This window comes from Polyodon spathula, chromosome 4 (assembly GCF_017654505.1).
Source record: "Polyodon spathula isolate WHYD16114869_AA chromosome 4, ASM1765450v1, whole genome shotgun sequence".
NCBI classification, from domain to species: domain Eukaryota; kingdom Metazoa; phylum Chordata; class Actinopteri; order Acipenseriformes; family Polyodontidae; genus Polyodon; species Polyodon spathula.
The window spans coordinates 60,834,116-60,855,876 of NC_054537.1; the positions used below are offsets into that span (position 1 = coordinate 60,834,116).

The following is a 21,761-nucleotide window of genomic DNA, read 5'->3' on the forward strand; positions in this document are numbered from 1 at the left end:
TTATCCAATTATGATCTTTCGGTTTTGTATTTTTAATATATAATTTTTTTAACAATGTGGAGAATGGTGTGTAAATAAGTGGAAAAAAATCCTTATTTAAATGCATGAAACTCTGAAGCACTAACACAACAAAATGTGAAAAAAGTTGTGTAGACTTTCTTTAGGCTCTGTCTATATATATCTCGACATTAGTGAATTAATTTTCAATCGATTTGTTTTTTATTTAAAAATAAATACAGTTAATAGCCTAATACATATGTAAAAATATAGATATGTACAATAAGCTTAAACAGTACAGTATGTAAAAATATAGATATGTACAATAGGCTTAAAATACAGTAGTATCATTAAATGAATTTTTTTTTTTTTTTTTTTTTTTAGTCTATCCTAAATGTAATACAGTAAAATGATGCATTGTAGACTTCATATTGATGTAGGACGTGTAGATAATAAAATATTATTTTAAATTGAAACTAAATTAGTGTTATATTTCATTAAATACGTTGTGTACAATCCATCTTTTTATTTCTATTTAGAACATGCAGATATTTGAAATGTAACACTATAGACGCTATGTGATTTCCTTATTTTTCATTTAATTTAATTTAGAAATTTAAAAAATACATATGTTTTTTAGGAATAAAAACAATTGACTAATATTTTAAATAATATATTTTAATATTTATTCATAATGTGGTTTCATTCTGTTTCTTTTCATTTAGAAATGTAAAAAGTAAAATTACTTCTCTGTTGCACATTATGTAAATTGTGAACATAAATGTGTCTAAAAAGTTGTCTCAAATGCGTCTCGTTTAATTTTGGGACAGACACTTTTTGGGAATATTTTTACATCTCCCGAGTCGACCCGATAGAGCAGCTCTGACTGTGTTTCTGTTTATACTGTATACGTTACGAACAAAATATTACAGTTTGTTTTTTATTATTTCAATTTAAAAAACAAAAAATCGTTGGGTCTATCCACAAAGGGTTAACCCATTGGGGTAATTACAACATTTAAACATGCATTATCTAGTCAAGTGCCCACTCCAATTTGAAATAGATTCATTAACCTGAACAAGGACATTTGGCACAGGCAATATTCCATGCCATAACAAAACTCACTTGAGTCATTACTTCAGCTTCTTTACTGAAGGCAGAAAGGACCATAGGCCTTTGAGGCTGCTCGCCTGATGTGTAAGCTTTTTGTTGCAGAAGAGACATGTTTAGCACTGTTTTCAGTGAAAGCAAACAGTTAAAATGTTATACTTTCATTTGTTACTTGTGAAGGGTTTGCTCAATGCATGAATATTATGGTCCAACTCAGGAGATAAAGCTTGAGTGTAGGGTCCACCTGACATTTCTCATTGTGTTTTGGAAGAAACTTTACACTGGAGCAACCTGGCCTTGTAACTGTCTATCTGTGCCTAGGAATCAAGGGTTAAATAAATGATGTTACATTTGTGGCATCATTTCCCTGTGATGTGTGATCCCTGTTATTCCATCACGATTTATGTTGAATTCTCCTTGTCTTACCTAATGATATACTGCATTTTTGTTAGCATAGCGATACATTTAACTGTTCCTTTGGTAACATACTGACAGATTTGACATGGCTATTTTTTTTGTTTCTGCAAAGTGTTCTACAATTTAACTTAATCCTTATGTTTCTAGAATGTACTTTTATTTTTGTTTTAAACGTAACTAACATTGCCTTAAGCAACTCGTTCCCCTTCCCTCATATCCAACACCTCACCATTAAATATACCCACGCTTTGATTTTGTTCCATAACATATCCTGTCCTCCCCCATTCTCTAGCCCCAGAACCCTCTATTAACATTCTTTTATACACCCACCCCCCTCCTCCCTCCCGTATCTCTTACCTATAATGGACAACATTTTTGAAGCAAGTTTAAAAGGCAAAGGCATATTTTCAAAGAGGAACAAGACAAAATTTCCTTGAAACTACCAATTTCTTAGTGTTATTTCTTGCAAGTTTTCTACCGTTGTAATGACTTCATTCCTCTCAGAGAATGTAGTTTGCCTTTTGGAGTTTCATCAAAATTGGGCATAGCATCTTTCGTGTGCCTCTTGAAGACTAAATCAGTGGTTGCTAACAATTACCCGTCCGTTTTCCTGCTCAGGTCTTGATGCCACAACGTCTACCAGTTCCCACGAGCTCTCAATTCCAAATGATGTAAGTCTACCTTTTTGTTTATGTTATATCTTAATAACATTTACCCTAACTAAGCAGTTAGTAAAACATAAGCGGAAAATGTGCTGAGATCCAACAACTAGTTTCTTTATTGAGCTCTTCATCAGAATAATACAGTAAAATTGCACACTCTCAGTGAGCCATGCAAGTACTACCAGTAGGTGGCAGTAGCCAACTAATCTTAATACTGAACCAAATATATAACAGTTTATATCGTGCTCGCCAAACCAGTGCTCAAATTCGTGCCCACTGGCCAAGCCCGTGTTAAGCACTGCCTTTCGGTTCGTAGTACAAAGCTGTCACAGCAGTCTATTGACAGTTTTGCTCGCTTATGCTGTCCAAAACGAGCGAACACCGAGAATACGGAGAGCATACAATCAACCAATTGAATATCTGCATTTTCTCTGAGGTAGCCCAATCATAAGTTAGCTGGGTGGGACATAAACTGTGTCTGTTTCAGTTGCAGGTACTGACAGTAAGTTTAACCAATAGGAGAGTATCTGCGCCAGGTGAGCATTAAATTTTGTTGACTGTTATTGAGAAAAACAATACATTTGAGTATTTAGAATTTAGACAAGGGAAACACTGTAGTAGATTTAGTTACGAATCCACTTGCTCTGAATAATTGTACTGCAGGTGAGCGATCTTTAAAACAGAGTAGTGTTGATAAATTCGCCAAATTGAAACAAAGCGAGACACTATATATCCTCTTTTATTTTAGTTTATTCATGGTTATCTGTTGAAAAGGGTAGGACTTCAGTTTAAGTATCCATTTTAAACACTCAATAATGTATCTATAAACATGTTATAAAGGGTATTATAAACAATATGTCCAGTAGACAGTTATCCACAATAACAGACCATAGCCATACAGTGTTAAAACAGTTGAGGCATTTATAAGAAACATTACAATTAATTGAGAAGACATGAGAGTAAACCACATTAGTAATGTCAACATGTTATGTAATATTTGAGTGCTTTAAAATCCGCTGGCCCCTTTATCGTGGTACTGAAGATCTTCATTAAAATGCACTAACACCATCCTATAGGCCAGAAATGTTATTTGAAAGTTAGGAATCTGACTGAATATGCAGTGCAACCACTAATGACGGAACCATCCTTAGTTTTTTGCAAAATGATGTCTCCTTTTGTAATAAAATCAATTGAAGCCACTGACGTCATCACTGCTCTCACTCCACTGTGGCATCTGAAAGCCTGTTCTCCCTCACTCCAGTTAATAGGCTGCATTATTGGCAGACAAGGAAGCAAGATCAATGAAATCAGGCAGATGTCAGGGGCACAGATCAAGATCGCCAACGCCATTGAAGGTTCAGCGGAGCGGCAGGTCACAATCACAGGGTCTCCTGCAAACATCAGTTTAGCACAGTACCTCATCAATGCAAGGTAAGTTTCCAACTTTTGTACTAGCTAGGCTTCATGCTGTAGGCACTTGATAAACCCAACAGTAATCTCAAGTATGGTACATTATATCTGTTGCTCATAGAATTCCATGCAGCATCTTGCAGTCTTTGCGGTAATGGACTAATTTGCAAGTCTGTAAAACCAGCAATTTCATATTAGGATGACAATTGTTTTCTTATGAAAGCTGTAATATGCCGGTATTTTGCAATGAAGAAAACACGTTCTTGTTTAATTCGCACAAATAAAATCAAAGGCCACAATAAAGAGATGGACACAATGGATGACAATGATGAAATACAATGGCGTAGTCGTGCCTAAACCATTTCCTTAATGCTTTCTCCCATTGCCAAATTAGTTGTCATTTCATGTTAAAATGCATCACAAGTCTTTATGGAGTGCTCTAGTTATTCTGTTTCTATAATTACAACGAATGACAAGGAAGTATGTTAACCCAGAATTAAAAAGCTGAATTGAGAGCTCAACTTTCCTTAGATCAAGATTTGGAACAGTGCGATTCATCAGGTCAGTCTTTCACTGGATTTGGGAAAATAAATGTTAAAACCACAGCTATTTGAATAAAATACTGGAATGAAAAATCAGTGTGTTTTACTCTGAATATCAAACCCAGAGTTACAAAACAAGGGAATAGCAACTCAAAAGTTAACCTAAGGTGATTCTTACATTACAACTTAGTAGTGTTGTTCTGTCACAAACAGTGTTTGGAATCACACCCTAAGGTAAAGCAGCTGTGATAAACCAATGCTGAAATATTAAATGAAATGCCTTTTTAATAAGCAATTGGCCATATACTGTGTAATTCAAGTTATTGATTAAAACCGCATTCAAATTGATAGATATTAACTCAGGTATAATCCATTATCCAAAGTAAACTTTAATTTACAGTAATATAACAGTTATACAGGGGGACATCATTCATACTCTATATATCACAGTGTATGTGGTTAATTCCTAATCTGTCAACTTCCTTTCTGCCTTAAATCGAAATTAATTTAATTTGCTAACGCAGCAGCTCTAAACCATTGGGGTGCGTCTCCTGGGGGAGTGTGGTGAGCGTTCCAATAAAACGGTAATTATAATAGTAATAAAAAAAAAAAATCTCAATACATTTTTTTACATAAGTCTAAATATGAATTTTACAAACTGTCTTGAAAACCGCTCTTATTAAAGCAGAGACCCAATCACAAATCAGTCACAGTGCTGTTCCCTCCTCATAGTACCCTCGTTCAGTACATAACATGAATCAGTTTGTGATGCATGAACAAAGAGACAGAGCAAGTGTGCAGATGCATCATCATCTAAAAAAGCAAAGAGTTCAGAAATAAGAAGGAAGTTACTTGGAAATTGGATTTACCTTTATTGGCACTGCGGATGAACCTTGTCCTTAGTGTGTCGTCTGTGGTGATGTACAAATGACAGGCTTCTTTTTAATAAATAAAGTGCAGTCAGAGAAATGTGTTTTTTTAAAGCCTGTAGCACTTTAGTAATATTTTCTTCAGGGAAACTTGTGTCAGGTTCATTAACATTTTAAGAGAGAGTGAAGTTAATAGGATGATACATTTTACAAAGGTATCGTGAGCATGTGTTTTTCTTTCTTTTTGAACATTGAATTAGGTGTTGTGTGCTATTCACGGGTTGGCATCTGTACACAGGATAAGATGTACTGGTTTTTGGCAAATACTTCACTGTAATTGGTTGATTTCTGATATGTGATATATAATGTTCAAAAAATGAAGTGGGGTGTGATTTTTTTTTTAAAAAGGTTGATAATCCCTGTATTAAAGTAATTGTAGCTAACAAAGCAATTCCTTAAATCTTAAATCTCAAATGTGTAGTTTTTTTAAAGAAACACATCTTATAGCAAACATGTATGTATTTTGTATGTTATTACTTTAGGTTAAGTAATGTTCTATTCTTCTATTCCTATTTCTCTGGAAATGTTATCCTTGCACTTCCTGGGTCATTTAACCTCAGTAGGGTCTACTGGGTCGTAGTGTGTTACTGACTGAAAACATACCAGTTAATAAGGGGAAACAGTTCATTGCTTGCTGAGAGGAAAGAAGCCTAAAGCAATGGGGACAATTCCACCCTCCAGGTGAAATGACCAAGCAAGTGTAGTACAGATATTGTTTTTATAAATTAAAAACTACATGTTTACAATAAGATATGTTTCTTTCAAAAGTGTATGTAATTAATGGAAGTGCTCAACAGATAAAATGTATGGAATTATTTTATTAGCTACAACCACACGTTTAAAATCAGTTTTCTTACCTCGCATTAGCTTTGACAGTCTAGCCCTAAGTAATATCTTACTAGAAAGTAACAGCCACTATTACTTTTATAGTGTTGTTTTGAAATATCTGTATATCCTAAATGAAGTGTAAAAATTAAGCAAAATACTAAAAGGCCTTAAGCATATATCTAATGCTAATAAGTTAAGAGAATTAATTAAAACCTTGGTTAGCATTCTTTTATAATATTTCTGACAGGAACACAGTCTCTAGAAACATCCATAGGATCAACACGAAAAGTAGAAAAATGGTTTTAAAATTCTAAATATTTTAAACTAATTTCTATTTTTTTCATTCATTTTTTGTTTATGTTTCAAAATGAGATTCCATTTTTTTATAGGTTGTACATGTTTTCAAAGGGAGTATGAGATGCCAGATAACTAGTATATTAAGGACACACACTAGTGGTATTTTTGCCTTTTTTTCTTGAGGTGAAAATATCATTGTACACATTTTGATTTTGGTGTTGGATTCAAAACTGAGATTCACAACTAAACTATATACAGTGTAGAAAACCCAGTGTCTAGGAAAAGAACCAAACTTCATACCCCAAGACATCAATATGGTAATGAGTGAAGCATTGGGGAAATCAGTACAAATTGTGATGTGTATTCCCAGAACAACACCAAGAGGTACTGCATTAAACAGACTGGATTTGTGGGCTTTTTTGGAGATAAAAAATAAATAAATAAATTTAGAGAGCCTTTTAAAACAGTACCCCTCTCCTCATGTTGAATTTTGCATCATCTTTGAGGAAAAAAATCACTTAATTTTACCAGTACTGTTTTATTTTTCTTCACACACACACACATACACAAAATATTCCACTTTGGAGAATAAGACCAGGTAATTCTGCCCCAAATCTATGTCATGAGGTAAAAATATGAATAGTTAATACATTTGCGTTTCTGTAATGTATTGTGCTGATCCTGATATGAAGGGTGCTTTATAAAATTAGGCAGCGAGATGGGCACTGGGGCAGTCTGGGGCTCACATGACATACTGTATGTGGCTCATTCTAGTGAATAGGTTGAAAATCCATGAACCTACAGTCTGAATAAACTGACATGATTCTTCTGTATGTTGAGGTGTGCCTTTTGCTTTGATCTGTTGGTGTTTGGTTATATACATCATACTGTTTTGAGCTGGTTTGCACATACAAAAAAATGCATGTTTTATAAAAATGTGGATTTTTTATTTTTTTTGTCATTAACATTTCTTTAATTATCAAAACATTTATATGGGTCGGTCCACAAATACTGTAAGCCATGTTAAGACAGTTGTGGAGGTGATTCTATCATTTCACATACAAGCTACACAATGACACACGACTAACTGCTATTATCATTTCACAATCAGTGGCGCTTTGTATGCTTTGATGATTATTTTTTAATAAAAGGAGTGCAGTGAACATTTGGTTTGCATTTTAGTTTGGCTGTACTAAAGCCAGGAGAAGAAAAACAGACCAACCAATAAATAAGCCTGCTGAAGACGCGTGCTAGTGCTGGGGAGTTAACATCATTATTACTTTTTAAGTTCTTATTTTTAGTTTGCTTGCCCTTCATCTTGCCATTATCTGCATTCCTTAGATTTCTTTCTTTCATGAACAAAAAATAAAATATTATTTTTATTTTTAAAACAGCTATGTAGTATGATATTAATGTTTTCTTCATCAAATCATGAAATACCCTTTTGTTATTTCTCTTCTTTAACACATAACATGTTCCCCCTTGACCCTCATTTTTCCCTTTTTTCTCTTTCTCTTTTTCTCTCTCTCTCTCTCCGCTTGTGTGACCCTTGTGTTGACCAATCTAACCCTGCCCCCGTGTTCACTCCTTTATCCTGCCTCCTTCTCTTCCCTCCCTTCCTCCCTGCCTGTGCCCCCATCCCAATCTTCTGTTCCTGTCCCTCTCTTCGTTCGCAGCTTAGAGATGGCTAAAATCAGCACCCAGACTGCTTCCGTCACGAACCCTGTTGACCTCAACATGAACCTCTCTCAGTCTGCCACCCCTACCTCCACCCCCACCTCAATGGCTGTTCTGGCAGCGGCGGCCGCTGCTTCCGCCGCGGTCAACATCAATTCCCCTCCTCCCTTACCAACCACCCACTATGCTGTTCCTGTCTCCAGTCTGCTTGGCATGAAAACTGTCCCATTCCTGGCATTAAACGCTGCGGCCGCAGCGGGGGCCATGGGGAGTTTATCTGCTTATACCACTAAAATCCCATCGACCAGCGGGGTTAAGAAATCTGATCGACAGAAGTTTGCTCCGTATTGAGAAGGGATGAGAGAATGCAAGTCCCCCCACCCCCCCTGGCGGTGGGGTGGGGGTGGGGAGGGGGAGCACGCTCTCTACCAAGATTCTGTGGTAGATTATATAGTATTACAATAGCAAAGAAAACAGAAAAAGGAAACACTTTTTTCAAAAAAAAAAAAAGACCAAAAAAAGTATAACCTGCTAGTTAACCTGTCTTCCATTCTTCATTGTGACCTAAACAAAATCTCTAGCAACTACTTCCAACAGCATAAGTGACAGATTTGATATTGGTAAACATCACATTTGATATGGGTTTTTCTATAAAGCGCCACATACAATAAAATCAGTTATTTTTTGTGTTTTGTTTTGTTAAATAGACTGAATTACAATTCTTTGATATACAGATTTTTTAAAAGTCCCCTATATACTGTATATGTTGAAACCACATGTTCACCATTCCCTTCATTCACAATTATGTTTTCAAAACTTGATGACCATAGGTAGTGTGACTGGTGTATAAGTGAAGCATTTTCCTGGTCATATCAATCAATCAACAAATCAATGAGTTAATGAAAATATGAATAATTATACCAACCTACACATGCAAGGTAAACTTGGTGATTTATTGACCCAACTATTAAGATAAATACAGTGTAATGAGTCACAGTTTATACATTTCAGGGTGGTATCTATTTAAATGGACCCATTTGAGGAAGGTGATGTAATCCCACACTCCAATGTAAAACTGAGGAGGTATGCACCCTATTGGGTACATTTTTAACTACAGGATACATTTAGCTGGTGTTTATTTACATTTACATATACATTTTTATATTTCTCATCAATTCTGTTCCAGTGTTTATAAACTCCCAGTTCTTATTAATCTCAGTTTACCCCCTCATGTTTGCTCCTTTATTGAATGTTAGTGATGATTTGAGTTGAGAACATGGCTCACACTTATCTTTTTTTTTTTTTTTTTTTTTTTTTTTATTTAGTCATTGCCAATTATTATTTTCTCCCCAATTTAGTTGTGTAAAATTATTTTTAGGCTCAGCTCACTTCTACCACCCCTGCACTGACTCGGGAGTGGCGAAGACGAACACACGTTGTCCTCTGAAACGCGTGTCGGCGGGAGTGGCGAAGACGACACGGCACGTTGTCCTCTGCGTGTGCCGTCAACCGACCGCCGCTTGTAACGTCTGCAGACTTAACCTGCAGCCAGAGGCTCAGAGTCAGCCGCGTCGGAGGACAATGCAGCTGCAGCCTGCAGGTGCCCAGCCAGACCACAGGGGTCGCTGGTGTGCCCTTGAGCCACCGGTTTGGACGGGAGGGTAGTGGTGTGCAGTGAGCTGAGAACACACCTTGGCCAACCTAGCCCTCCCAGGAGGCGCTTGGCCAATTGAGCGCCACCCCCTAGGAACTCCCTGTCACGGTTGGCATGCTGAGTGCTTTTACTGGATGCACCACTTGGGAGTGTATTCTTTTTGCTTAGATTTTAACTTACTCATTACTCATTAACTTACAAATAGGGGTAATTAACTTACAACCAAAATAATTGACCTCTAATTCTGATAAAACATAAACAAACATGGGGAACTAAAATAAATAAATAATAATAATTGGTCACTGGCTGTTGGAAGTAGTTAAAGTACATTTTTTATTTTTCTTTTCTATTATTATTTTCATTCACTTAAAAAAAAAAAAAAAGATTTTGCATATGTGGTATTGGTTTACTCACTCCTTTTGGATGCAATCTCTCCATTAGCTTGCCATCTCCATTCACTTTGCACTCCTTGGACAAAAAGGCTTTAACTTAATGAACTGTGGTTAGTATCCAGTGCATTTTTGGAAGGTTTTCAACTAAAACATTGAATGCAAATGCAATACTTTCTAAAAAATAACAAGAAAACACAATAAACAGTTTTAATGTAGGTTACAATGCATGGTACCAGTTCAATATTCTAGTTATCCTTTCTGTATATTCAATATGGATTTCTCTACCATGACTACTTTAGTGAATTTGAACTAAATTTGCCACTGTTTGTAAAACTGCCAATCATACAGTACTCCACTTATAGAAGTGTTTTGTATGTATATAATGGAAGGAACATAAATAAAACTGGAAGTAATGTGAGAAGTTACCTAAGATATATAAACAGCTCGGTAATTATTCCTGCAACATTGTTAATTAACATTTTAAATAATTTAAAAAGAATATAAATACTTTGTTGTTGTTGAAGTGATATTTGTAATAGTAAGAAGTGTTCTGCTTTCTTTCTTCCTGATTTGTTCCTACATTTAGGCTCTCTTCAGAAGTCACTGGCCTGGGGGCACTGTAATGCTTCCCATCATACACTAGTGCATTAGTCACCTGACAGGACATTTCCAATGGCCGTTTGTGACAATTATGGACTATAAACTACAAAGGAACTCCTGCCATTTATATTGAAAACAATTATTTATATAATCCTGAAAAAAAACAAATAATCTAATAATTTAACCACTGTCCTAACTCCTGTGTTGCTCTCATTGCTGTATCAGTTTAACATTGTTTGTGACTCAGACCTGGCTGAACAAAGACTCTTGTTTAATTTTCATTTCTTCTGTTTATTTGATGTTCATGCTCAGGCTTATCTATGTAATGGCATGAGCTATCAGTGTTTCAATTCATTGTATTCAAATATATCTACATTACTGAGGTAAATTAAATAGTGATAGCTTTTTATAAGTAAAGGATTCCTGATTAAATGTTTGCAGTCTCTTTCCTTTCTTTGTATTTGTTAATGTCAACATTAACAACTTATTTATGATGTCACATGTTTATTATGTTACATGTATGTAGTCAAGTTTACAGACCTATACACCTATGAAAACTCCTTGAGCTGCAGTTGACGCTATGGAGGAATACCAACAAAACTTTTGTATCTAATCTGTATAGTTATTTATGTCATGCTTAAAAATTACAAATTTAATAAGCTTCAGGGATCTTTCAAGTAGTCGTACAGCTGTGCTGTAAAAATGGATGAGCCTAATAAATCTTAAACCTGTGTTACGTACCTCACTTTGAAGATGTTAGTCATTTTTTTCTCTCTTAAGCGCATCAAAACACATTTTGAACATGTAATAAAAATACAGTACAACTGGTGTTAAAACCAATGGAAACAAATTGCCATATTTACACCACTGTTACTGCAGTACAAAATTTGCAACACATTGTAATAAATTTTTCCATAAACCTTACCAGTTTTCTATGGTCTCAGGGTTCGGTCTTGAAGAAGCATTTGTTTTGGTAAGTGCACTGCTGGCCACTTTATTAGTCCCTCAGCTGTACCTAATATTAGGTTGGGCCACTGTTTGCCTTAACTACAGACTTTATACAACATGGCACAGATTCCATAAGGTGCTGGAAGATGTCTCAAGGGATGTTATTCCATTCAGTCATTTCATGTAATTGATGTAGAGTGTTAGTCATAGGATCATTGTGATAAATTTGTTCTTCAAGTTCATACAAAACATGCTCAGTTGGACTGAAATACGGAGATTGTTGTGGCCACGAAAGATACCCCAATTCCCTGTTGTGCTCCTTAGACCTTTTACACCCAATTCAGACACACTGATGGGTGCATTACCATCTTGAAAGTAGCTATTGCCATCAGGGAACAAGTGCAGCATTGTTGGGGAGACTAGATCTGCAATGATGTTTAAGTCAACTACATTCGCCCAGCCTTCCTGAGTGACCAAGGGATCCAGGGTATACCAAAATAACACCACACCAGGGCAATGGCAGATCCAATGGGGAAGACGTGTCCTACAAATGTGGCTAGGCATTGTATGTGTTTTGATGCAGTACTGTAATATGATGATGACCCTCTCTTGTTAATGTGGATTACCTCAAACCAGAAACATGGGACTGCCAAAGACAAAAGCCATCCCTGCAGGTGCCTGCCAGGAGGTGGCTCTGTAGCCAGCTTTGTAACCAGAGCTGACATTCTACCTAGGTCAAACATGGCAGTATTCATAGGACTGCTTGGTATTTACTATTCAACCTCCAAATCAATGTTACACAGCAAATCAACTGAGAAAATTAAGGGGTCTGGTACTTTACCAGAATTTTTACATGAACATCAGCATTGATGATACAAAAAAACAACCAAGGACACGACCTCGGTGTCCTCATAGCTAGTTACAGCCATGGCTGTAGCATAGTGAGCTGACTCAGCTTTTGCCTTCGTACACGAGGGAGAAGAAAAGCTTTCCTGTACTTCAATAAAGGTTGACAAACTATGGATAGAAAAGGCACATGTTGCTAGTTAAGAAACATTATCTTTGTTATATCAGGCATTTCAGTGGGTATCAAGCTTTCTTTGTTGTGGCTAATTATAATTACAGCCTTGAACTTCAAAGAATCCATCCCATGAGATTTAGTTCTTGTATGCAATTCAAGTCAAGGGCATCTCATTAAATTGGTAATAACTAAGCTTTTTAAAAAATGTCCTTACCTCTCATTTGCATAATATCAGTCACACAAACTCCTTACTGTTTTGCTGTTCATCTACTTTGTTTTCCATACATTATTTATTTCCCTTTGACTCAAGCGAAACACATTTTTTCTTGCTTCAACAATTTAAGTTTGAATGTTGTATTTCCTGTGCTAAAGATAGTTGGACTCCAGCTGACCCTTGTTAAGCATTCTGCACATAGATTTCTATGCAGGGTCTGGTGGGGTCCTTTTACCTGTAACACAGGAAGTAAATGTGAGGAGGAAACCAAAAACTACTACCACTGATAATGGTGGGAAAATAAATGAGCATGATGTTATAGTAATAACAGGAAAGATAGGTAAAGCTGCAAATGTTATTGTATTAATGCAGTGGTTCCCAACCTGAGTCCGCAGGAAAACAAAATAGCCTCCTCGCACTGGCAAGTCCCTAATTTCACAATGCAAATCATCTTCGGCAGAACTAGTGCCTGCCGTTGTATTACACTTTGCTACCATTGTATAAGTGTGGCTAAATGTGCAATAATTTGCAGCGTGTGACATCATTTAGCCTGGTGACTAAATCCTGTCACATGCTGCAACTCGCCGCATGTTGGAAGCAACCCCAAGTGGTTCACCCTGCTAGTGAGAAGTGTCAGCAATGAATTGCTGGATAGAAACAGGGTCTTTGAAGAGGAAAGCAAGTGAAAATGAAGCAAGTGGCACTAGAGTACAGAGGCGGCTCGTCAATGGCCTCACCAAGTATTCCCAAATGTTAAAAAAACATTTTGCATATTCTTTTTATTTAATTGAGAAATATAAACACATTTAAGCACAGTTAAGCATCTATATATTAAATACTTGTAATTCCACAGAAGCACTAGTGATGTTATTTGAAAGTCACAACTCGCTTTCATCAATAGCAAAATAGCAACGAGAGAAAGCTGGAACAATGCGTGAGGCACAAATCTTTCTGAAAGCATTGCCATGGTAACCACAGCTTGCTGAGACACCTACCTGATTTGGAAAAGTTAAAATTTGTGCGATTTATTCAATAATGACTTTAGTTGAATCTGATATTATATGCGATCTGAGGAAAATCCTTTTTACATTAAGATCACAAGAAGAGAGAAGCTCAATTGTTAAGGACAGCAGAATAACACTGGCAATGGAGATTTGGAAGAAAGACGGTAAATGAATGTGGCAAGGAGTCCACAATGGCAGGCAGCACTGTGAACAAACTATTGTTGGCCATGTTCCTTTCTTTTAACTAAATAAGGCAAGGCTACATCTCTTTTAATGGACCTAAAACGTCAATTTCTTGCAACGACATGACAAACTGCCTTGCTCATTTTGAATGAATGATTGTGTGATATTGTATATTGTAAGGTGGGTTTCATTACAGCCATCTTCTTGTGAAAGCTAGTGGTTCTGTCTGCTGTACTATCCAACTATTTAATTCTTTGCATGCATGGTTAAAATATTACTTCAAATGAATCCGGTGCCACTAGAGGTTGCAGAATCATTTTTATGGAGATTACCTTTTCTTTGTTTGCCTCAATGATCATTCTGCACTTGCTCCTTTCCTCTGTGTGTGTGTGATATTTTAACAATGGTTTTTGATGTGCAAAGTAGACAGGGATAGGCAGCATCCTTGGTTCTCTGTGCTTAAGTATATTTTATGTTACCCTTCACCCTTGGAGACCTGGCATTCTAAGACAGCCACATTCATAATTACAATGATGTACTCAACTCAGGGGGGGTTTGTTCCTGCTCACAAAAAAAAAGGCTCAGAATAACAGTCAGCTCATGCAGGGACCAGCATGTGCAGTACACTGCTGACGAAACAGATGAGGGACAGCTAGAAATAACAACACCACTCCTCTCATTTCTGCAACACCACAAGGCTTTTCTTCATTTTGCATCAGTGGACAGTGTGCTGAATTATTATTTATTTATTTATTTATTTATTTATTTATTTCTTAGCAGGCGTCCTTATCCAGGGCGACTTAAAATTGTTACAAAATATCACATTGTAAAGTATCACATTACAGGTAAGCTGTTCTAAAGTACAATAAAATCAGTAGCAAAAGATCAAATTCAAATAAGAGCAAAAAAAATAGAGAATACAGTAAATAATTACAGGTTCAATTAAGAGCAGTTAACTTATATTAAAAATATTTGCTTATACAAGTCCATTATGAGCATGCAGTAAATACGAAGAATGGATGAGAATGATTTTAATAAGCGCAATTACAAAAAACGTGAATACAGATACATATAAGAGTAAAGTCAAATAAAAGATACAGGAAATAGTTATAATTAAGACCAGTAGTAAAATACAGAAAGGTATGGAGCACCTCAGTGCAAGTGCAGGTGCAAGTATTGATACAATTGTGTGCCATATATTCAAAAATTGTGAGGTTTACAGGTGCTATCTGAACAGGTGTGTCTTGAGGACACACCAGAAGGTGGTCAGGGACTGAGCAGTCCTGATATCCATGGGTAGGTGGTTCTGCCACTGAGGGGCAAGGGTGGAGAAGGAGTGGGTTCTGGAAGTGGGGGAGCAGAGAAGGAGTGGGGTACAGCTAATCTGGTGGTGGTTGAGGAGCGGAGGGGGTGAAAGGAGAAATTAGTCAGGAGATAGGATGGAGCAAAAAGGTCCAGACAACGATAGGCGAGCATCAATAGGGAGCCAGTGCAGAGAGCAGAGCAGCGGTGTAGCATGGGATAATTGAGGAAGGGAAAAGAAGAAAAGGAGGTCTGACTTGGAGAGGTTGAGCTTGAGATGATGCGAATGCATCCAGGAGGAGATGGTCAAGAGGCAGGTCGAGATACGGGAGGAAATGTTGGGGTCAGAGGGGGGAGAGGAGAGGAAGATATGAGCATCATCAACATAGAGATGATATGAAAAAGCCATGGGAGGAGATGAGGGGACCCAGTGAGCGGGTGTAGAGAGAAAACAGGAGGGGTCCCAGGACTGAGTCTTGGGGGACACCAGTTGAAAGAGAGCAAGAGACACCCGGTACCAAATTAAATTAAATTCAATCATACCTTCTTAAAGGACAGCAGGGTTCAGGAAAAATATAGCATTGCACATCCCCATGTGTTGCTACAACTGTTTAAATAATGTACCTGTGTTTTTTTCTTTTCATTGTTAACACCCTGACAACTTTTTACACGTATAACTTTAAACTGTTTCAAAGCTGTTTTCTAAATGGCCGCTCTAGTGCACTGATAGAGTAAGAATTACTGCTCACATTGTCAAACAGGTAACACAGCAATAACGATCCACGATGTGGTGCAGAACAGAAGAGCCAGAGCACTACTTGTTAGGTTTATTTTTAATTTAATTAAATTTTTTTACATTTTTTTTATGTGGTAGCTCCCTCTAGTGGTCTGGATATATTTTAACCTAGTTAGTATGTTAGTATCTCTACTTACTTTACTATAACATACCTATCTATTCCTTTCATGCCTCCAGTTGAAAGGGAGCTACACCTGTTCTTTCACAGAGGTGATGTACCAGTTTTGTGGCTGTCGTACACAAAAACATAATGAAAGGTTTTACAAGCAATAAACCGAGTCACATGTTCATTATTTTCATTTGCTATGATTCCAAAAGAATTCCACCCTACTGATTTACCTCTCGAACTATTATCCACTACACGATATAAACCCTGCATCCTCTTTTGTTTCACCTCGTCCACAGACATGTTTAATATCACCAAGCAGACGTGATAAAAGGATCCTACGATGTATCAAACAAGTGGCAAAACAAACCAAGATCAGCTGACTCCTCCCTAATCACATGCTTTGGAAATACATTTACCTTTTAATACTTTATTTGGGAAAGGATTATAGACGAGTACGCTGAAGGAACAGAAAACATTTTTGTTGATTCAGATTCAGATCCGAGACAACCTCATGGCATCCTCGATCTGTTGAGAGAGGGGTGGGAAGAGCACAAAGGCTCATCCAAAAATATAGTGCAGCATGCATGTGCATGTGCTCCTACTCCGTGATCGCCTGGATTTGGTTGGTCGTTTGACCCAGGACAATCTAAGGTTTTTCCTTAAAAAATGCAATGGCCCTGCTTCCTCCTGGAAATGCCCTGATTTACAACCCCAAACCCGTGTCCTTTTGCCTTTGTAACCAGATTTTAGCATGTGCGAATATTTGTTTCACTACTCACTAATACACTAGCTTCTGTCAGTACCAGGGTGGATCAGTGTGCCTCTCAGTTACACTTAAAACCTCCAACCCCCACTTACTCAAAACACTCACCATTTCCAAGTTCATTTTAGCTTTCAGCCATTTCATGGACATCATTTGCGAGTTCTATCCTGACCACCGGCGTGAGCTGGATTTGTCCATCATTCTAGGTCTGTCAGTTAAATTCAAAGGTTCCCACTTTTTTGGAATCCGACAAAACCTTCTCTGCCAAAGCCAGTGCTTGTCTCCAACAATGGAGCCAGAGCATCTACTGGGGTGCCCTGGACCAAGACATATTCTCCAGATTTTTCACAGGTCTCCTGCTTCTAGCATGCTCTGTATACGGTTCCACTACTCATCGCACGATTTCCTGCTCCCTTATCGACCCTCCTCCCCATCCATTCATGTACCTCCCTCGCAATCCTCCTCATTCTTTCATCCCCTCCAAATCAAAAGACAGCCAGGGTCGCAATGTTACATTCTCCGGAGGCTGCCAGATTTGTAACAATTTCAATGAAGAAATCTGCTTCTAATGTGCCTGTAACTTCCTTCACATATGCAGTCATTGAGGGAAAGCCCATTCCCAAATAGTTTGTTCCCCCCGACTTAACCCCCCCCCCTCCCCCACCCCACACACACAAACACACACTCACTCTGCAGGCATCCAGCTGGCCCCCATAGTAGTTCCTTTTCAGTCAAATGCTTTTCTTCCTTCAGTCATTCCAGCTGCCGGCTTTCAACAAGGCACTGCAGCCCCTTCTATGCCTTACCTCTTCACAGGTCTCCAATTCCTAGCATGCTGTGTATGTCGTTCCTCTGCACACCCCACCATTTTCTGCTCTGTTACTGACCCTCCACCCCGTTTCCTCATGTCATTTCCTCCTCCTTCCTCCCTCCCTCCCATGCATTTCCACTTCCAGATCAGAAAACAGTCAGGGCCACAAAATTACATTTCCTGGCAGCTGCCAGATCTGCAACAATTTCAACGAAGAAGACTGCTCCTGTTCTTCCTGCCATTTCCTTCACATTTGAAGCCATTGTGGGAAGCCCATTCATGATCATTTTGTCCACACAAGCCCAAAAAATCAGCCGAATTTCAGAAAACCAGATCTAATACTACCAATGCACCTAAATCACCCTCGTCAAGTGACGAGTTAGTTATTTTCGGGGATTATTATGTAGATTTAAAAATGCTTTATTCAGCTATGCTATTAGAGTTAGTAGCCTGCCTGGAGTAAGGGCACTCGGATCAGCCATAGATTCCCAGAGGTTTATTTCCAGTCGGCCAGGCAGCAAGCCCTCAAACCAAGTTAAGTTTGATGCCAAATAATGAGTATATAGAAAATACTTCTGTGTATTTTTGCATACTCTGCATTTTCCTCAGTAAATATTTGTACTAAAAACATGTTGTGACTGATGTTTGTCCTGATCTACTGAACTGTAATTAACCCATATTTTTTTAAAAGAAATAATTTAAGACCCTTAAGTTACAACATTTGTTAATTGTTTATTTGGTCCATGCATATACAAATAGGACTTGCTATTTTTCACATCTTCAATGCAAAAATTATATTAAAATAAACTTTAAATTGTACAAGATATGACATATATTAGGTTAGGAAACACAAATTATACTCCTGCAACCCTTCTAACTCAACTATGTTCTTTTTAAAGAACTATGTATAATATAATTGGCAGTCATATGAATGCATCCAGTATTGAAATGCTCACATACATTGTGAACTATTTTAAATTTAGCTAAAATCATACACCAACCTCCTGTTGCAGCAAATCAAATTCCCCAACATTACAGTCTAGCAATTCCATGCTACATAATGTGATCCCTTTATTAGGTTCAGTAGCCTGGAAAGGTTAAAACTTCATTTCCCACAGTTCCTAGCAACCATCATTTGTTCATCCTCTCTCCCCATTGGCTCATTCAAATATTCACTCCTCCAATCTCAGGGCTCCTTAAGCCAGCACCTGTACTAAATCTGGCTGATTAGGTCTGGAGGGTGACTCCCTTTCTCTGAGGAATCCATCAAAACATAGAGCATTACATACTTAAATCTCAGTGAATCCTTTAGCATCTTTAAATAATTCCAGTGCAGTCATTCTTTTTTGTATCCTGCACTTTGTCTAGACTCCTCTTTTTTCCACTTTTACTTGTTTAAGTTTAGCTGTTTTTCAAGGTCTGTTTAGTGTTTATTGTTTTGTGTGTTCAGTCACCATTTTTTCCTGATCCTCCTGATTTTTGCATGAATTTGTTTTTGTTATATTTGCTGTTGCCCAGATATTATTCATATTCTAACATATGTATGTACATAATTATACTGATGATATTTATAATAACTTAAACATATGTTTAAAGCAATTTAAAAAAAGGAAAAAATGTGCAAGTATTTTCTAGTTTTTTATTTTTATTTTACTTAACACTAGAACTGCCGGGTTTATGCTACTACCTAGAACCTCCAGCAGCAGTCATTTTGACAGGTATATTTTAAACAGCTTCGATATGAAAATGAAAGACAGACTTTCAGATACAACTCAAAAGATGTATTTATGAACATCATATCTAACATTTGCATAGCAGAAACAGTATTTAATTTTAAAAGTAAACATAAAGGGCTTTATTTTCAAAATTAGCACATGACGCATGACTTAAAAAAAACTATAATAAAATAAACATTTGAAAAAGAAAATTGTGTAAACAGGTGTAAAGTGCTATAGGTACATACACAATTATAAAAACGAAGTAATAATTAAAAAAAACATAAAAAAGAAAATAACTCAATTCTTATTGTGTAACATGAATGTGGATTCAGGGAAACATACTTCAAAGTAACCCCCCATATCAGCACTATCCATGCAGATGCTCTTTCACACTGGGCACAGATATCAGAAGTTTTATTTTTACTGCATTTAGCATCTACTATTGTATTGTTTTCTGTTGTGTGTGTCTCTTGGTGCGCACTGTATTCAGGTTGAGCTGCGTTTCCCTGCCATTTTTCAGTTTTCTTAACTAAATGTTTTTGTCAAAGTTCCGTGGCTAGCTTCAAGATGAAATCTCTCCTACAGATATTTTCCCAATACATTCATTGTACAAAACAAAGGAATTGATGGCTGCCATTTCCAGTACATTGTAAAATACAGCAACTGTATTGTCATTGGTAACATTCATCCTTTTTCCTAAGTATGGTTACATCCTCCTTGTCATCCAGTCTCTGACCAGCTGGGCGAGTTTCATCTTTGCACAGGTAGGGGTAGCGTCCGCTGTCAGCCAAAACTTGATCTCGAATTTGACAGGTTTGTTTGACATGTATTGTGTCCAGTGACACCGTGCTTTTGACGGAAACAGTTTAGCTTATGTAGGCAATGCTGTTTTCAATGAAGTCGTTCGAAATTTCTGATGCCAAGGCAAATATATATGTAGTTGCTCTCAAATCAAAATGCAAAAATCTCAAGATTTCTCGAAAAATTCTTGTAATAATAATATTATAGACAGCAGACTATATATGCTCACATAAACAGCCAGATGGCAGTTCTCCAAGGAAATGATAGGATTACAATAGATAATTGGATAACACATATCTAGACTTCAAGATCAATATTCTATTCAAATACATACTGCTGTAAACTCAGTGCAGGTAGAGATAACAAACTGGCTTGTATTGTAATAATCAGTCAAAATTACGACTTTTTACGACAAAATTACGACTTTTTTTTTGTTTGTTTTTGTGACTTTCAAAAGTCATCAGGGTATTTAATTTACAGTATGTATGTAGGAAACGTTACGAACAGACAATCATGGCTCTTTGACACCTGCAGTGTAATTTCAATTTTTCAATTTCAAAAAACATCAAAATGTCTGCATGTAACCCTTGCTATTGTCAGGTTCTACACTCAGCTTTTCAAAAAGGTATAACACTATGCTTTTAATGGATAGATACACTAACTCATATAAGAAGCTAAAATCCTGCCAGTCAATCTTTCAGATTCTAGTTCCTGAGCTTTGTGGCTAACATTGATAACTTCACATATTTTAAGTAGGAGATCAGTAAATTACACTTATGAGGATATTTCTACAGAAAAAAAAAAAAAAAAATCCAGTAGCTTTTTAAACTTGTTTTTCACATTCAAACTGGGTCAGTGTAGGGTATACTTGATCATAGAATGAAACCATTATATATTTAGTAATCTGCAGAACAATAGAAATGTAAAATAAGGTATACTTTAAGTAGATCTTTGGTCTGATACAAGCCCTAAAGTTAAGTCATGCCAGTCGGCCCTCAAAAAGGTAGAATTCTCACAATCTGCAAAGGAAGGTTTGGAAATGGTCATGGACCAACATTGGCTAACCAATGCAGATGCCTGTGTATTGTTGTGCACTTGTTTAGGACTATCGCTTGCTAATGGCCTTGATGACACTGTTAAGAATAAAAATGCAAATCAAGTTCAAAGAAGGACTCATTTAATCACCCTTCTCAGAACACCCGCCACAGACTGGGCAAAAATACAAGCAATAGTAAGAGAGAAAGGGTAGCATCTGTCTATGCTTCTAGACTGTGGGAAGCCTTTCAAAACTATAGCGGTATTCAGGCAGCAGATCACAACCACAAGACGTATAAGCAGCTCTTAATTCAAAACTCAGCGCACAAGTTGTGACAAGCCCTATCCATGTATTCAGCAACCACACAGTATGATGATCTCAATCAAAAAATGTGCCGTTTCTATGCAGCAAATGAAATGCATCACCCTGTAAGCGCAGCTACAGTAAAAAGAGTAACTTGGAAAAATGAAGGAAATGGCAAACACTATCGCTAAATGTAGGAGTGAAAGACCCCCTTCCTACAACCCTAATAAACAAAGG

The 21,761-nt window shown here is 37.1% G+C and overlaps 1 protein-coding gene across 10 annotated transcripts in view; it reads left to right on the forward strand.

Moving 5' to 3' along the window:
• Positions 1-21,761, forward strand: part of LOC121314700 (poly(rC)-binding protein 3-like) — a 403,285-nt gene that overhangs the window by 374,908 nt on the left and 6,616 nt on the right. For 7 of the 10 annotated variants that reach the window (XM_041248227.1, XM_041248231.1, XM_041248232.1 and 4 more), the window contains 3 exons: positions 2,143-2,195; positions 3,448-3,617; positions 7,869-8,250. In XM_041248227.1, the coding sequence (XP_041104161.1) occupies positions 2,143-2,195; positions 3,448-3,617; positions 7,869-8,220 (575 nt within the window). In that variant the 3' untranslated portion in view covers positions 8,221-8,250. Of the gene's footprint in view, positions 1-2,142; positions 2,196-3,447; positions 3,618-7,868; positions 8,251-10,501; positions 11,277-21,761 lie in introns of those variants that run through there. The other 3 variants (XM_041248236.1, XM_041248237.1, XM_041248235.1) reach the window with 3 other exon arrangements.